This window comes from Scyliorhinus canicula, chromosome 7 (genome assembly GCF_902713615.1).
Source record: "Scyliorhinus canicula chromosome 7, sScyCan1.1, whole genome shotgun sequence".
Lineage (NCBI taxonomy): Eukaryota > Metazoa > Chordata > Chondrichthyes > Carcharhiniformes > Scyliorhinidae > Scyliorhinus > Scyliorhinus canicula.
The window spans coordinates 185240-203196 of record NC_052152.1 but is presented as its reverse complement, the minus strand read 5'-3'; the positions used below and the strand labels follow the sequence as shown (position 1 = coordinate 203196).

The 17957-nt window shown below is 59.0% G+C and overlaps 1 protein-coding gene across 1 annotated transcript in view; it reads right to left on the bottom strand.

Moving 5' to 3' along the window:
- The window catches only part of LOC119968698 (ubiquitin-associated and SH3 domain-containing protein A-like), a 231182-nt gene that overhangs the window by 58958 nt on the left and 154267 nt on the right, over positions 1 to 17957 (bottom strand). Inside the window, exon 11 of the mRNA XM_038801292.1 lies at positions 1769 to 1913. Coding sequence (XP_038657220.1) covers positions 1769 to 1913 — 145 coding nt within the window. The remainder of the gene's footprint in view (positions 1 to 1768; positions 1914 to 17957) is intronic.

The following is a 17957-nucleotide window of genomic DNA, read 5'->3' as shown; positions in this document are numbered from 1 at the left end:
GGAGGCAGGGTTAGGGTTAGAGGATAAGGTGGTGTCGAGAGTAGGAGTGGGGGAGGAGAAGGTTTCAGAGATCTATAAGGAACTGATGGAGTGGGAGGGAACCCCGATAGGGGAGGTGAAGAGAAAGTGGGAAGAAGAGCTGGGTGGGGAGTTGGAGGCCGGACTATGGGAGGAGGCCCTGAGGTGCGTCAATGCACCCTCGTCCTGTACCAGGCTCAGTCTGATACAATTTAAGGTGGCCCAGAGGGGGCACATGACGGTGGCCTGGATGAGCAGGTTCTTTGAGGAGCTGGAGGATAGGTGTGGGTGCCCTGTGAACCATGTCCGAGGTTGAGGGGTTTCTGGCAGTGGTTTGCTGACATCATATCAGAAGTTTTAATGGTGAGGATGGTGCCGAGTCCAGAGGTGGCGATCTTTGGTGTGTCAGAAGACCCGGGAGCCCAGGGGGCGCGAGAGGCCGACATCCTGGCCTTTGCCTCCCTGGCGGCCCAGATACGGATCCTACTGGGTTGGAGGGACTGGGAACCCCCGAAGGTGGGGGTATGGGTTAGCGATATGGTGGGGTTTGGGTTTCTCAAACTCGAGAAAATCTAATTTGCCTTGAGGGGTTTGTTGCAGCGGTTTTCCCGGAGGTGGCAGCCGTTCATCGACTTTGTCGAGAAATATTAAGCTGTCAGCAAAGTGGGTGGGGGGGGGGGGGGCAGTAAGGGCAGGAGAACTAGTGGAAGGGGAGCTGGGGGCGGTGGTCCTGTTTGTGTGAGCCATGCTGGCTGGGATTTGTTACTGGGGGTGGTTGGTTATATTGTTTTGTTCTTGTTGCAACCTGATGTTTAAAATTGTTAAAATTATAAATGCTTTAATAAAATATTTTCCAAAAAAAACGCTATAGGCCAAGTGCTGGCAAGTGGGATTAGGTTGGCAGGTCAGGACGTTTCGTGTGTTGGTGCAGACATGATGGGCCTTCGGGCTTCTTCTGCACTGCAGTATTCTGTGATTCTGTGATTCTGACCAGTCCAACGATGAACAGATTAGGCTGATAAGCCATTCTAAATTCTCCCTTATGAAAGTATAGATGGAGTAGTGTGCTAGGTAGTGTGCTCTTTCAGAGGGTCGGTGCGGACTTGATGGGCCGAATGGCTTCCTTAAGCACTGTAGGGATTCTATGATGATATGTTAGAAGGAAGGTCATTGATGAAGTAGCTGAAGATGGTTTGACCTCGGCACTCCTGGAAATGAGATGACTGACGTCCAACAACCACAATTATATTCATTTGTGCTGGGTATGACTCCAACCAGTGAAGAGTTTTTTCCTTGAATCCTATTGACTCCAGTTTTGCTGGGGCTCCTTGATGCCACATTTGGTCAAATTCAGTCTTGCTGTGAAGTGTGAATCTTATTTGCTACTTACCATCCCAAACCTGAACATCTTTCTGGAAGCCAAGACACCAGAATCCTCTCCACACCACTAACATCAGCCAGTTTTCAGTCCCCCCCCCCCCCCCCCCCCCCCCCCACATCCTTAACTCCCTCCTGACCCACTTTTCAACCATTCCCCTTCCCTCACTCCCTCCCACAACCTCCCTCACCCATTCGCACCTGTCCCCCCATCTTTCCCCTCCCCTTCCCCACATCCCTGACCCTATTCCCCACCTCACCACCCCTCTTCCCCCTCCATACTCTTTTTTCAATAAGGACATTTTCCATAGATCAAATTAATCAAGGATAGAGAAGCTATGGGATGTTACAGAAGACCAAAAATGGAATATACCTGTAGTTAATATCTACGGAGTATTCTGCTGCTTTGAGTTCAGCTGCAGACATGAAGTTTGGGATTGCACGTTCACCTTCCCATTTCATCCATTCAAAAAGGCCGGGTTCCACTCGGATACTGACTTTATTGCCAAGCTTGACAGCTGAATCAGGAGAAAAATACATTGTTAAATAATTCTGTAAGATTTCAATTGGAGGACTGGGTTAATGAGTTATAAATGTTGTTTTCATCTTTGGGATTTGGGTTCAAACTCTACTCAACTTAATGGGATGATAGTATTGACTTTACATGAGACCCATGTTCTAAGGGTTGGAACTACAGCCTTGCTTGACTTGCTTATTTGAAACTATTACTGGGTAGAGTGCAATTCACAGGCATTATAATGTACTCTGAATTAGCTTCAGCTCATCCACTAAAACCGTCCTTTTGTATTTTCCAGATATCAGCTAGCTGGCTGAGCAACACTCTGAGCCCCCAGAGCACATCTGAGGATGAGGGGTCTCAGGAACAACTACCACCGTGCCCACCTGCACCCTCCACCTAGCAGAGATACTCTCGGCAGACTTGAGTGCATAATGGAGGAGTCTGTCCGTGCTGTATCTGATGTCCTGGCTCTGACATACATGTGCCTCGATGCCACAATGGGAAGGCTGGTGTCCACCATCTACAAGGCACAACAGAGGAGTGTAATGGAATACCCTCCACTTGCCTGGGTGAGTGCAGCTCCAACAATACTCATAAGCTCGACACTATCCAGGACAAAGCTGCCCGCTTGATTGTCACCCCTTTCACAAACATTCAATCCCTCCACCACCGATGAACAGTGGCAGCCGTGTGTACTGTCTACAAGATTCACTGCAGTAACTCACCAAGGCTCCTCAGGCAGCACCTTCCAAACCCACGACCACTACCGTCCAGAACAACAAGGACAGCAGATACTTGGGAACCCCACCACCTGGAGGTTCACCTCCATGTCACTCACTATCCTGACTTGGAAATATATCGCCGTTCCTCACTGTCGCTGGGGCAACATCCTAGCATTCCCTCCCTAACAGCACAGTAGGTGTACCTACATGGACTGCAGCAGTTCAGAAAGCAACTAGAGGCCTGTGGGTGTTACATTGATGCATAATGGTTGTCCATCATATAAACTTTCCTCAGGATGAAGATAGCTAGGCCCACATATTTACAGACATTATTGCGATCTTTGGGTTCTCAAGAGTGCAGGAAGCAATAGACTGCACCCCCATGTGGTTATACAGGCTCATTGCAACAGCCCTTCATTTTCATCAACTACAAAGGCTTCCATTCTGCCTACGTGCAATTGGTATGTGACCATCGTATGTATGTATGATTCCCTTGGAGTTGCCATGATTCCTACATCCTCAGTCGCTCCCAGTTGCCTGGGATTTTCGAGGAGCCGGAAAGTCTGCAGGGATGGTTTCTGGGGGACAAGGGTGATGAAGACTGGCTGATGACTCACCACCATCTTCAAGACACAAATAACATGCCAGCGACTGATAGAAATGCGGCTATGACAGGTGAGGACCTTGAGAGGATTGTTATCACTAAGGAGGTAGTAATGGGCAAGCTAATGGGGCTAAAGGTAGACAAGTCTCCTGGCCCTGATGGAATGCATCCCAGAGTGCTAAAAGAGATGGCTAGGGAAATTGCAGATGCACTAGTGATAGTTTACCGAAATTCACCGATTATTTACCGATAATTTACCGAATTTACCGAAATTCACTAGACTCTGGGGTGGTCCTGGTGGATTGGAAATTAGCAAACGGGACACCACTGTTTAAAAAAGGAGGTAGGCAGAAAGCGGGTAATTATAGGCCAGTGAGCTTAACTTCGGTAGTAGGGAAGATGCAGGAATCTATCATCAAGGAAGAAATAGCGAGGCATCTGGATAGAACATAGAACATAGAACATAGAACGACACAGCGCAGTACAGGCCCTTCGGCCCTCGATGTTGCACCGACATGGAAAAAAACTAAAGGCCATCTAACCTACACTATGCCCTTATCATCCATATACTTATCCAATAAACTTTTAAATGCCCTCAATGTTGGCGAGTTCACTACTGTTGCAGGTAGGGCATTCCACGGCCTCACCACTCTTTGCGTAAAAAACCCACCTCTGACCTCTGTCCTATATCTATTACCCCTCAATTTAAGGCTATGTCCCCTCGTGCTAGCCACCCCCATCCGTGGGAGAAGGCTCTCGCTGTCCACCCTATCTAACCCTCTGATCATTTTGTATGCCTCTATTAAGTCACCTCTTAACCTTCTTCTCTCTAACGAAAACAACCTCAAGTCCATCAGCCTTTCCTCATAAGATTTTCCCTCCATACCAGGCAACATCCTGGTAAATCTCCTCTGCACCCGTTCCAAAGCTTCCACGTCCTTCCTATAATGAGGCGACCAGAACTGTACGCAATACTCCAAATGCGGCCGTACTAGAGTTTTGTACAACTGCAACATGACCTCATGGCTCCGGAACTCAATCCCTCTACCAATAAAGGCCAACACACCATAGGCCTTCTTCACAACCCTATCAACCTGGGTGGCAACTTTCAGGGATCTATGTACATGGACACCAAGATCCCTCTGCTCATCCACACTACCAAGAATTTTACCATTAGCCAAATATTCCGCATTCCTGTTATTCTTTCCAAAGTGAATCACCTCACACTTCTCCACATTAAACTCCATTTGCCACCTCTCAGCCCAGCTCTGCAGCTTATCTATGTCCCTCTGTAACCTGCAACATCCTTCCGCACTGTCTACAACTCCACCGACTTTAGTGTCGTCTGCAAATTTACTCACCCATCCTTCTGCGCCCTCCTCTAGGACATTTATAAAAATGACAAACAGCAACGGCCCCAGAACAGATCCTTGTGGTACGCCACTCGTAACTGAACTCCATTCTGAACATTTACCATCAACTACCACTCTCTGTCTTCTTTCAACTAGCCAATTTCTGATCCACATCTCTAATTCACCCTCAATCCCCAGCCTCCGTATTTTCTGCAATAGCCGACCGTGGGGAACCTTATCAAACGCTTTACTGAAATCCATATACACCACATCAACTGCTCTACCCTCGTCTACCTGTTCAGTCACCTTCTCAAAGAACTCGATAAGGTTTGTGAGGCATGACCTACCCTTCACAAAACCATGCTGACTATCCCTAATCATATTATTCCTATCTAGATGATTATAAATCGTATCTATTATAATCCTCTCCAAGACCTTACCCACCACAGATGTTAGGCTCACCGGCCTATAGTTACCGGGGTTATCTCTACTCCCCTTTTTGAACAAAGGGACCACATTTGCTATCCTCCAGTCCTCTGGCACTATTCCTGTAGCCAATGATGACCTAAAAATCAAAGCCAAAGGCTCAGCAATCTCTTCCCTGGCTTCCCAGAGAATCCTAGGATAAATCCCATCAGGCCCCGGGGACTTATCTATTTTCACCTTGTCCAGAATTGCCAACACTTCTTCCCTACGCACCTCAATGCCATCTATTCTAATAGCCTGGGTCTCAGCATTCTCCTCCACAATATTATCTTTTTCTTGAGTGAATATTGACGAAAAGTATTCATTTAGTATCTCGCTTATCTCCTCAGCCTCCACACACAACTTCCCACCACTGTCCTTGACTGGCCCTACTCTTATCCTAGTCATTCTTTTATTCCTGACATACCTATAGAAAGCTTTTGGGTTTTCCTTAATCCTACCTGCCAAAGACTTCTCATGTCCCTCCTTGCTCGTCTCAGCTCTCTCTTTAGGTCCTTCCTCGCTTCCTTGTAACTATCAAGCGCCCCAACTGAAACTTCATGCCTCATCTTCACACACAGAACAGTACAGCACAGAACAGGCCCTTCGGCCCTCGATGTTGTGCCGAGCAATGATCACCCTCCTCAAACCCCCACGTCTCCACCCTATACCCGTAACCCAACAACCCCCCTCCCCTTAACCTTACTTTTTAGGACACTACGGGCAATTTAGCATGGCCAATCCACCTAACCCGCACAGTGACCCAGCCGGGAATCGAACCTGGGACCACTGGAGCTGTGAAGCATTGACGCTAACCACCATGCCACCGTGCTGCCCTAATTGTCTCAAATTAGAAATTGTCCCATTGGGCAGACGCAGCATGGGTTCATAAAGGGCAGGTCATGCCTAACTAATTTAGTGGAATTTTTTGAGCACATTACCAGTGCAGTAGATAACGGGGAGGCAATGGATGTGGTATATCTGGATTTCCAGAAAGCCTTTGACAAGGTGCCACACAAAAGGTTGCTGTGTAAGATAAAGATGCATGGCATTAAGGCTAAAGTAGTCGCATGGATAGAGGATTGGTTAATTAATAGAGAGCAAAGAGTGGGGATTAATGGGTGTTTCTCTGGTTGGCAATCAGTAGCTAGTGGTGTCCCTCAGGGATCAGTGTTGGGCCCACAATTGTTCACAATTTACATTGATGATTTGGAGTTGGGGACCAAGGGCAATGTGTCCAAGTTTGCAGATGACGCTAAGATGAGGCATTCACCTGAGGAAGGAGCAGTGCTCCGAAAGCTCGTGTTTGAAACAAACCTGTTGGACTTTAACCTGGTGTTGTAAGACTTCTTACTATTATATTCTGCAGTCTCTCCTTCCTTCCCTATGTACAGTATGCATTGTTTGTACAGCATGCAAGAAACAATACTTTTCACTGTATACTAACACCTGTGACAACAATAAATCAAATCAAATCATCTGTATCCAATGTGCATTTTCCTTCTTGATAAGTTTCCCATATGGGACCTTGTCAAAGGCTTTGCTAAAAGCCATGTAAACTACATCGATTGCACTAGCCTCATCTACACATTTGCTTACATGCTCAAAAAATTCAATCAAATTTGTTAGGCATGACCTCCCTCTGACAAAGCCACGCTGACTATTCCCGATCAAACCTTGCCTCTCCAAGTGGAGATAGATTCTCTCCTTCAGAATCTTCTCCAGTCAGGGATTTCTCAATCAGGGGCTGTTTAGCACAGGGCTAAATCGCTGGCTTTGAAAGCAGACCAAGCAGGCCAGCAGCACGGTTCGATTCCCGTAACAGCCTCCCCGAACAGGCGCCGGAATGTGGCGACCAGGGGCTTTTCACAGTAACTTCATTGAAGCCTACTCGTGACAATAAGCGATTTTCATTTCATTTCAGTAGTTTCCCCCCCCCACTGCCCTGAGACCCACTGCCCTGAGACCCACTGCCCTGAGACCCACTGCCCTGAGACCCACTGCCCTCAGACCCACTGCCCTCAGACCCACTGCCCCGAGACCCACTGCCCCGAGACCCACTGCCCTCAGACCCACTGCCCTCAGACCCACTGCCCTCAGACCCACTGCCCTCAGACCCAGTGCCCTCAGACCCACTGCCCTGAGACCCACTGCCCTCAGACCCACTGCCCTCAGACCCACTGCCCTCAGACCCACTGCCCTCAGACCCACTGCCCTCAGACCCACTGCCCTGAGACCCACTGCCCTCAGACCCACTGCCCTCAGACCCCCTGCCCTGAGTCCCACTGCCCTGAGACCCACTGCCCTGACACCCACTGCCCTCAGACCCACTGCCCTCAGACCCACTGCCCTGAGACCCACTGCCCTCAGACCCACTGCCCTGAGACCCACTGCCCTCAGACCCACTGCCCTGAGACCCACTGCCCTCAGACCCACTGCCCTCAGACCCACTGCCCTCAGACCCACTGCCCTGACACCCACTGTCCTCAGACCCACTGCCCTCAGACCCACTGCCCTCAGACCCACTGCCCTCAGACCCACTGCCCTGAGACCCACTGCCCTGAGACCCACTGCCCTGAGACCCACTGCCCTCAGACCCACTGCCCTCAGACCCACTGCCCTCAGACCCACTGCCCTCAGACCCACTGCCCTCAGACCCACTGCCCTGAGACCCACTGCCCTCAGACCCACTGCCCTGAGACCCACTGCCCTGAGACCCACTGCCCTGAGACCCACTGCCCTCAGACCCACTGCCCTCAGACCCACTGCCCTCAGACCCACTGCCCTCAGACCCACTGCCCTCAGACCCACTGCCCTGAGACCCATTGCCCTGAGACCCACTGCCCTCAGACCCAGTGCCCTCAGACCCACTGCCCTCAGACCCACTGCCCTGAGACCCACTGCCCTGAGACCCACTGCCCTGAGACCCACTGCCCTGAGACCCACTGCCCTGAGACCCACTGCCCTGAGACCCACTGCCCTGAGACCCACTGCCCTCAGACCCACTGCCCTGAGACCCACTGCCCTGAGACCCACTGCCCTGAGACCCACTGCCCTCAGACCCACTGCCCTGAGACCCACTGCCCTGAGACCCACTGCCCTGAGACCCACTGCCCTGAGACCCACTGCCCTCAGACCCACTGCCCTCAGACCCACTGCCCTGAGACCCACTGCCCTGAGACCCACTGCCCTCAGACCCACTGCCCTGAGACCCACTGCCCTGAGACCCACTGCCCTGAGACCCACTGCCCTCAGACCCACTGCCCTCAGACCCACTGCCCTGAGACCCACTGCCCTGAGACCCACTGCCCTGAGACCCACTGCCCTCAGACCCACTGCCCTCAGACCCACTGCCCTCAGACCCACTGCCCTCAGACCCACTGCCCTCAGACCCACTGCCCTCAGACCCACTGCCCTCAGACCCCCTGCCCTGAGTCCCCCTGCCCTGACACCCACTGCCCTGACACCCACTGCCCTGACACCCACTGCCCTCAGACCCACTGCCCTCAGACCCACTGCCCTCAGACCCACTGCCCTCAGACCCACTGCCCTGAGACCCACTGCCCTGAGACCCACTGCCCTGAGACCCACTGCCCTCAGACCCACTGCCCTCAGACCCACTGCCCTGAGACCCACTGTCCTCAGACCCACTGCCCTCAGACCCACTGCCCTGAGACCCACTGCCCTGAGACCCACTGCCCTGAGACCCACTGCCCTGAGACCCACTGCCCTCAGACCCACTGCCCTCAGACCCACTGCCCTGAGACCCACTGCCCTGAGACCCACTGCCCTCAGACCCACTGCCCTGAGACCCACTGCCCTCAGACCCACTGCCCTCAGACCCACTGCCCTCAGACCCACTGCCCTCAGACCCAGTGCCCTCAGACCCACTGCCCTGAGACCCACTGCCCTCAGACCCACTGCCCTCAGACCCACTGCCCTCAGACCCATTGCCCTGAGACCCACTGCCCTCAGACCCACTGCCCTGAGACCCACTGCCCTCAGACCCACTGCCCTCAGACCCAGTGCCCTCAGACCCACTGCCCTCAGAGCCACTGCCCTGAGACCCACTGCCCTCAGACCCACTGCCCTCAGACCCACTGCCCTGAGACCCACTGCCCTCAGACCCACTGCCCTCAGACCCACTGCCCTCAGACCCACTGCCCTCAGACCCACTGCCCTCAGACCCACTGCCCTGAGACCCACTGCCCGGAGACCCACTGCCCTCAGACCCACTGCCCTCAGACCCACTGCCCTGAGACCCACTGCCCGGAGACCCACTGCCCTCAGACCCACTGCCCTCAGACCCACTGCCCTGAGACTCACTGCCCTCAGACCCACTGCCCTGAGACCCACTGCCCTCAGACCCACTGCCCTCAGACCCACTGTCCTGAGACCCACTGCCCTCAGACCCACTGCCCTGAGACCCACTGCCCTCAGACCCACTGCCCTCAGACCCACTGCCCTCAGACCCACTGCCCTCAGACCCACTGCCCTCAGACCCACTGCCCTCAGACCCACTGCCCTCAGACCCACTGCCCTCAGACCCACTGCCCTGAGACCCACTGTCCTGAGACCCACTGCCCTCAGACCCACTGCCCTCAGACCCACTGCCCTCAGACCCACTGCCCTCAGACCCACTGCCCTCAGACCCACTGCCCTGAGACCCACTGCCCTGAGACCCACTGCCCTCAGACCCACTGCCCTCAGACCCACTGCCCTCAGACCCACTGCCCTCAGACCCACTGCCCTCAGACCCACTGTCCTCAGACCCACTGCCCTCAGACCCACTGCCCTGAGACCCACTGCCCTCAGACCCACTGCCCTCAGACCCACTGCCCTCAGACCCACTGCCCTGAGTCCCCCTGCCCTGAGACCCACTGCCCTGAGACCCACTGCCCTCAGACCCACTGCCCTGAGACCCACTGCCCTGAGACCCACTGCCCTCAGACCCACTGCCCTGAGACCCACTGCCCTGAGACCCACTGCCCTCAGACCCACTGCCCTGAGACCCACTGCCCTGAGACCCACTGCCCTGAGACCCACTGCCCTCAGACCCACTGCCCTCAGACCCACTGCCCTCAGACCCACTGCCCTGAGACCCACTGCCCTGAGACCCACTGCCCTGAGACCCACTGCCCTGAGACCCACTGCCCTGAGACCCACTGCCCTGAGACCCACTGCCCTGAGACCCAATGCCCTGAGACCCACTGCCCTCAGACCCACTGCCCTCAGACCCACTGCCCTCAGACCCACTGCCCTCAGACCCACTGCCCTGAGACCCACTGCCCTCAGACCCACTGCCCTGAGACCCACTGCCCTGAGACCCACTGTCCTCAGACCCACTGCCCTGAGACACACTGCCCTCAGACCCACTGCCCTCTGACCCACTGCCCTCTGACCCACTGCCCTCAGACCCACTGCCCTCAGACCCACTGCCCTCAGACCCACTGCCCTCAGACCCACTGCCCTCAGACCCACTGCCCTCAGACCCACTGCCCTCAGACCCACTGCCCTCAGACCCACTGCCCTCAGACCCACTGCCCTGAGACCCACTGCCCTGAGACCCACTGCCCTCAGACCCACTGCCCTGAGACCCACTGCCCTCAGACCCACTGCCCTGAGACCCACTGCCCTCAGACCCACTGCCCTCAGACCCACTGTCCTCAGACCCACTGCCCTCAGACCCATTGCCCTCAGACCCGCTACCCTGAGACCCACTGCCCTCAGACCCACTGCCCTCAGACCCACTGCCCTGAGACCCACTGCCCTCAGACCCACTGCCCTGAGACCCACTGCCCTGAGACCCACTGCCCCGAGACCCACTGCCCCGAGACCCACTGCCCTCAGACCCACTGCCCCGAGACCCACTGCCCCCAGACCCACTGCCCTCAGACCCACTGCCCTCAGACCCACCGCCCTCAGACCCACCGCCCTGAGACCCACTGCCCTGAGACCCACTGTCCTCAGACCCACTGCCCTGAGACCCACTGCCCTCAGACCCACTGCCCTCAAACCCACTGCCCTCAGACCCACTGCCCTCAGACCCACTGCCCTCAGACCCACTGCCCTCAGACCCACTGCCCTCAGACCCACTGCCCTGAGACCCACTGCCCTCAGACCCACTGCCCTCAGACCCACTGCCCTCAGACCCACTGCCCTCAGACCCACTGCCCTCAGACCCACTGCCCTCAGACCCACTGCCCTCAGACCCACTGCCCTCAGACCCACTGCCCTCAGACCCACTGCCCTCAGACCCACTGCCCTCAGACCCACTGCCCTCAGACCCACTGCCCTCAGACCCCCTGCCCTGAGTCCCACTGCCCTGAGACCCACTGCCCTGACACCCACTGCCCTGAGACCCACTGCCCTCAGACCCACTGCCCTCAGACCCACTGCCCTCAGACCCACTGCCCTCAGACCCACTGCCCTCAGACCCACTGTCCTCAGACCCACTGCCCTGAGACCCACTGCCCTGAGACCCACTTCCCTCAGACCCACTGCCCTGAGACCCACTGCCCTCAGACCCACTGCCCTCAGACCCACTGCCCTCAGACCCACTGCCCTCAGACCCACTGCCCTCGGACCCACTGCCCTCAGACCCACTGCCCTCAGACCCACTGCCCTCAGACCCACTGCCCTCAGACCCACTGGTCCGAGACCCACTGCCCTCAGACCCACTGCCCTCAGACCCACTGCCCTCAGACCCACTGCCCTCAGACCCACTGCCCTGAGACCCACTGCCCTCAGACCCACTGCCCTCAGACCCACTGCCCTCAGACCCACTGTCCTCAGACCCACTGCCCTGAGACCCACTGCCCTGAGACCCACTGCCCTGAGACCCACTGCCCTGAGACCCACTGCCCTGAGACCCACTGCCCTGAGACCCACTGCCCTGAGACCCACTGCCCTGAGACCCACTGCCCTGAGACCCACTGCCCTCAGACCCACTGCCCTGAGACCCACTGCCCTGAGACCCACTGCCCTCAGACCCACTGCCCTCAGACCCACTGCCCTCAGACCCACTGCCCTCAGACCCACTGCCCTCAGACCCACTGCCCTCAGACCCACTGCCCTCGGACCCACTGCCCTCGGACCCACTGCCCTCAGACCCACTGCTCTCAGACCCACTGCCCTCAGACCCACTGCCCTCAGACCCACTGCCCTGAGACCCACTGCCCTGAGACCCACTGCCCTCAGACAAACTGCCCTGAGACCCACTGCCCTGAGACCCACTGCCCTGAGACCCACTGCCCTGAGACCCACTGCCCTCAGGCCCACTGCCCTCAGACCCACTGCCCTCAGACCCACTGCCCTCAGACCCACTGCCCTCAGACCCACTGTCCTGAGACCCACTGCCCTGAGACCCACTGCCCTCAGACCCACTGCCCTCAGACCCACTGCCCTCAGACCCACTGCCCTCAGACCCACTGCCCTCAGACCCACTGCCCTCAGACCCACTGCCCTCAGACCCACTGCCCTCAGACCCACTGCCCTCAGACCCACTGCCCTCAGACCCACTGCCCTGAGACCCACTGCCCTCAGACCCACTGCCCTCAGACCCACTGCCCTCAGACCCACTGCCCTGAGACCCACTGCCCTCAGACCCACTGCCCTCAGACCCACTGCCCTGAGACCCACTGCCCTGAGACCCACTGCCCTGAGACCCACTGCCCTGAGACCCACTGCCCTCAGACCCACTTCCCTCATACCCACTGCCCTGAGACCCACTGCCCTCAGACCCACTTCCCTCATACCCACTGCCCTCAGACCCACTTCCCTCAGACCCACTGCCCTCAGACCCACTGCCCTCAGACCCACTGCCCTCAGACCCACTGCCCTCAGACCCACTGCCCTCAGACCCACTGCCCTGAGACCCACTGCCCTGAGACCCACTGCCCTCAGACCCACTGCCCTCAGACCCACTGCCCTGAGACCCACTGCCCTCAGACCCACTGCCCTGAGACCCACTGCCCTGAGACCCACTGCCCTCAGACCCACTGCCCTGAGACCCACTGCCCTGAGACCCACTGCCCTCAGACCCACTGCCCTCAGACCCACTGCCCTCAGACCCACTGCCCTGAGACCCACTGCCCTCAGACCCACTGCCCTCAGACCCACTGCCCTCAGACCCACTGCCCTCAGACCCACTGCCCTCAGACCCACTGCCCTCAGACCCACTGCCCTGAGACCCACTGCCCTGGGACCCACTGCCCTCAGACCCACTGCCCTGAGACCCACTGCCCTGAGACCCACTGCCCTCAGACCCACTGCCCTCAGACCCACTGCCCTGAGACCCACTGCCCTCAGACCCACTGCCCTCAGACCCACTGCCCTCAGACCCACTGCCCTGAGACCCACTGCCCTCAGACCCACTGCCCTCAGACCCACTGCCCTCAGACCCACTGCCCTCAGACCCACTGCCCTGAGACCCACTGCCCTCAGACCCACTGCCCTCAGACCCACTGCCCTCAGACCCACTGCCCTGAGACCCACTGCCCTGAGACCCACTGCCCTGAGACCCACTGCCCTCAGACCCACTGCCCTCAGACCCACTGCCCTCAGACCCACTGCCCTCAGACCCACTGCCCTCAGACCCACTGCCCTCAGACCCACTGCCCTCAGACCCACTGCCCTGAGACCCACTGCCCTGAGACCCACTGCCCTCAGACCCACTGCCCTCAGACCCACTGCCCTCAGACCCACTGCCCTCAGACCCACTGCCCTCAGACCCACTGCCCTCAGACCCACTGCCCTCAGACCCACTGCCCTCAGACCCACTGGTCCGAGACCCACTGCCCTCAGACCCACTGCCCTCAGACCCACTGCCCTCAGACCCACTGCCCTCAGACCCACTGCCCTCAGACCCACTGCCCTCAGACCCACTGCCCTCAGACCCACTGGTCCGAGACCCACTGCCCTCAGACCCACTGCCCTCAGACCCACTGCCCTCAGACCCACTGCCCTCAGACCCACTGCCCTCAGACCCACTGCCCTCAGACCCACTGCCCCGAGACCCACTGCCCTCAGACCCACTGCCCTGAGACCCACTGCCCTCAGACCCACTGCCCTCAGACCCACTGCCCTGAGACCCACTGCCCTGAGACCCACTGCCCTCAGACCCACTGTCCTGAGACCCACTGCCCTCAGACCCACTGCCCTGAGACCCACTGCCCTGAGACCCACTGCCCTGAGACCCACTGCCCTCAGACCCACTGCCCTCAGACCCACTGCCCTCAGACCCACTGCCCTCAGACCCACTGTCCTCAGACCCACTGTCCTCAGACCCACTGCCCTGAGACCCACTGCCCTCAGACCCACTGCCCTCAGACCCACTGCCCCGAGACCCACTGCCCTCAGACCCACTGCCCTCAGACCCACTGCCCTCAGACCCACTGCCCTCAGACCCACTGCCCTCAGACCCTCTGCCCCGAGACCCACTGCCCTCAGACCCACTGTCCTCAGACCCACTGCCCTCAGACCCACTGCCCTCAGACCCACTGCCCTCAGACCCACTGCCCTCAGACCCACTGCCCTGATACCCACTGCCCTGAGACCCACTGCCCTCAGACCCACTGCCCCGAGACCCACTGCCCTCAGACCCACTGCCCTCAGACCCTCTGCCCCGAGACCCACTGCCCTCAGACCCACTGCCCTCAGACCCACTGCCCTCAGACCCACTGTCCTCAGACCCACTGTCCTCAGACCCACTGCCCTGAGACCCACTGCCCTCAGACCCACTGCCCTCAGACCCACTGCCCCGAGACCCACTGCCCTCAGACCCACTACCCTCAGACCCACTGCCCTCAGACCCACTGCCCTCAGACCCTCTGCCCCGAGACCCACTGCCCTGATACCCACTGCCCTGAGACCCACTGCCCTCAGACCCACTGTCCTCAGACCCACTGCCCTCAGACCCACTGCCCTCAGACCCACTGCCCTCAGACCCACTGCCCTCAGACCCACTGCCCTGATACCCACTGCCCTGAGACCCACTGCCCTGAGACCCACTGCCCTCAGACCCACTGCCCTCAGACCCACTGCCCTCAGACCCACTGCCCTCAGACCCTCTGCCCTGAGACCCACTGCCCTCAGACCCACTGCCCTCAGACCCACTGCCCTCAGACCCACTGCCCTCAGACCCACTGCCCTCAGACCCACTGCCCTCAGACCCACTGCCCTCAGACCCACTGCCCTCAGACCCACTGCCCTCAGACCCACTGCCCTCAGACCCACTGCCCTCAGACCCACTGCCCTCTGACCCACTGCCCTGAGACCCACTGCCCTGACACCCACTGCCCTGAGACCCACTGCCCTCAGACCCACTGCCCTCAGACCCACTGCCCTCAGACCCACTGCCCTCAGACCCACTGCCCTCAGACCCACTGCCCTCTGACCCACTGCCCTGAGACCCACTGCCCTCAGACCCACTGCCCTCAGACCCACTGCCCTCAGACCCACTGCCCTCAGACCCACTGCCCTCAGACCCACTGCCCTGACACCCACTGCCCTGAGACCCACTGGTCCGAGACCCACTGCCCTGAGACCCACTGCCCTGAGACCCACTGCCCTCAGACCCACTGCCCTGAGACCCACTGCCCTCAGACCCACTGCCCTCAGACCCACTGCCCTCAGACCCACTGCCCTCAGACCCACTGCCCTGACACCCACTGCCCTCAGACCCACTGCCCTCAGACCCACTGCCCTGAGACCCACTGCCCTGAGACCCACTGCCCTGAGACCCACTGCCCTGAGACCCACTGCCCTCAGACCCACTGCCCTCAGACCCACTGCCCTCAGACCCACTGCCCTCAGACCCACTGCCCTCAGACCCACTGGTCCGAGACCCACTGCCCTCAGACCCACTGCCCTCAGACCCACTGCCCTCAGACCCACTGCCCTCAGACCCACTGCCCTCAGACCCACTGCCCTCAGACCCACTGCCCTGAGACCCACTGGTCCGAGACCCACTGCCCTGAGACCCACTGCCCTCAGACCCACTGCCCTGAGACCCACTGCCCTCAGACCCACTGCCCTGAGACCCACTGCCCTGAGACCCACTGCCCTCAGACCCACTGCCCTCAGACCCACTGCCCTCAGACCCACTGCCCTCAGACCCACTGCCCTGACACCCACTGCCCTGAGACCCACTGCCCTCAGACCCACTGCCATGAGACCCACTGCCCTGAGACCCACTGCCCTGAGACCCACTGCCCTGAGACCCACTGCCCTCAGACCCACTGCCCTCAGACCCACTGCCCTCAGACCCACTGCCCTCAGACCCACTGCCCTGAGACCCACTGCCCTCAGACCCAGTGCCCTCAGACCCACTGCCCTGAGACCCACTGCCCTCAGACCCACTGCCCTGAGACCCACTGCCCTCAGACCCACTGCCCTCAGACCCACTGCCCTGAGACCCACTGCCCTCAGACCCACTGCCCTGAGACCCACTGCCCTCAGACCCACTGCCCTCAGACCCACTGCCCTCAGACCCACTGCCCTCAGACCCACTGCACTGAGACCCACTGCCCTGAGACCCACTGCCCTGAGACCCACTGCCCTGAGACCCACTGCCCTCAGACCCACTGCCCTCAGACCCACTGCCCTCAGACCCACTGCCCTCAGACCCACTGATCTGAGACCCACTGCCCTCAGACCCACTGCCCTCAGACCCACTGCCCTGAGACCCACTGCCCTCAGACCCACTGCCCTGAGACCCACTGCCCTCAGACCCACTGCCCTGAGACCCACTGCCCTGACACCCACTGCCCTGAGACCCACTGCCCTCAGACCCACTGCCCTGAGACCCACTGCCCTGAGACCCACTGCCCTGAGACCCACTTACCTCAGACCCACTGCCCTCAGACCCACTGCCCTCAGACCCACTGCCCTGAGACCCACTGCCCTGAGACCCACTGCCCTCAGACCCACTGCCCTCAGACTCACTGCCCTCAGACCCACTGCCCTCAGACCCACTGCCCTCAGACCCACTGCCCTGAGACCCACTGCCCTCAGACCCACTGCCCTCAGACCCACTGCCCTCAGACCCACTGCCCTCAGACCCACTGCCCTCAGACCCACTGCCGTCAGACCCACTGCCCTGAGACCCACTGCCCTCAGACCCACTGCCCTCAGACCCACTGCCCTCAGACCCACTGCCCTCAGACCCACTGCCCTCAGACCCACTGCCCTCAGACCCACTGCCCTCAGACCCACTGCCCTGAGACCCACTGCCTTCAGACCCACTGCCCTCAGACCCACTGCCCTCAGACCCACTGCCCTCAGACCCACTGCCCTGAGACCCACTGCCCTCAGACCCACTGCCCTCAGACCCACTGCCCTCAGACCCACTGCCCTCAGACCCACTGCCCTCAGACCCACTGCCCTGAGACCCACTGCCCTCAGACCCACTGCCCTCAGACCCACTGCCCTCAGACCCACTGTCCTCAGACCCACTGCCCTCAGACCCACTGTCCTCAGACCCACTGCCCTGAGACCCGCTGCCCTGAGACCCGCTGCCCTCAGACCCACTGCCCTCAGACCCACTGCCCTCAGACCCACTGCCCTCAGACCCACTGCCCTGAGACCCACTGCCCTCAGACCCACTGCCCTGAGACCCACTGCCCTGAGACCCACTGCCCTGAGACCCACTGCCCCCAGACCCACTGCCCCCAGACCCACTGCCCTCAGACCCACTGCCCTCAGACCCACTGCCCTCAGACCCACTGCCCTCAGACCCACTGCCCTCAGACCCACTGCCCTCAGACCCACTGCCCTCAGACCCACTGCCCTCAGACCCACTGCCCTCAGACCCACTGCCCTCAGACCCACTGCCCTCAGACCCACTGCCCTCAGACCCACTGCCCTCAGACCCACTGCCCTCAGACCCACTACCCTCA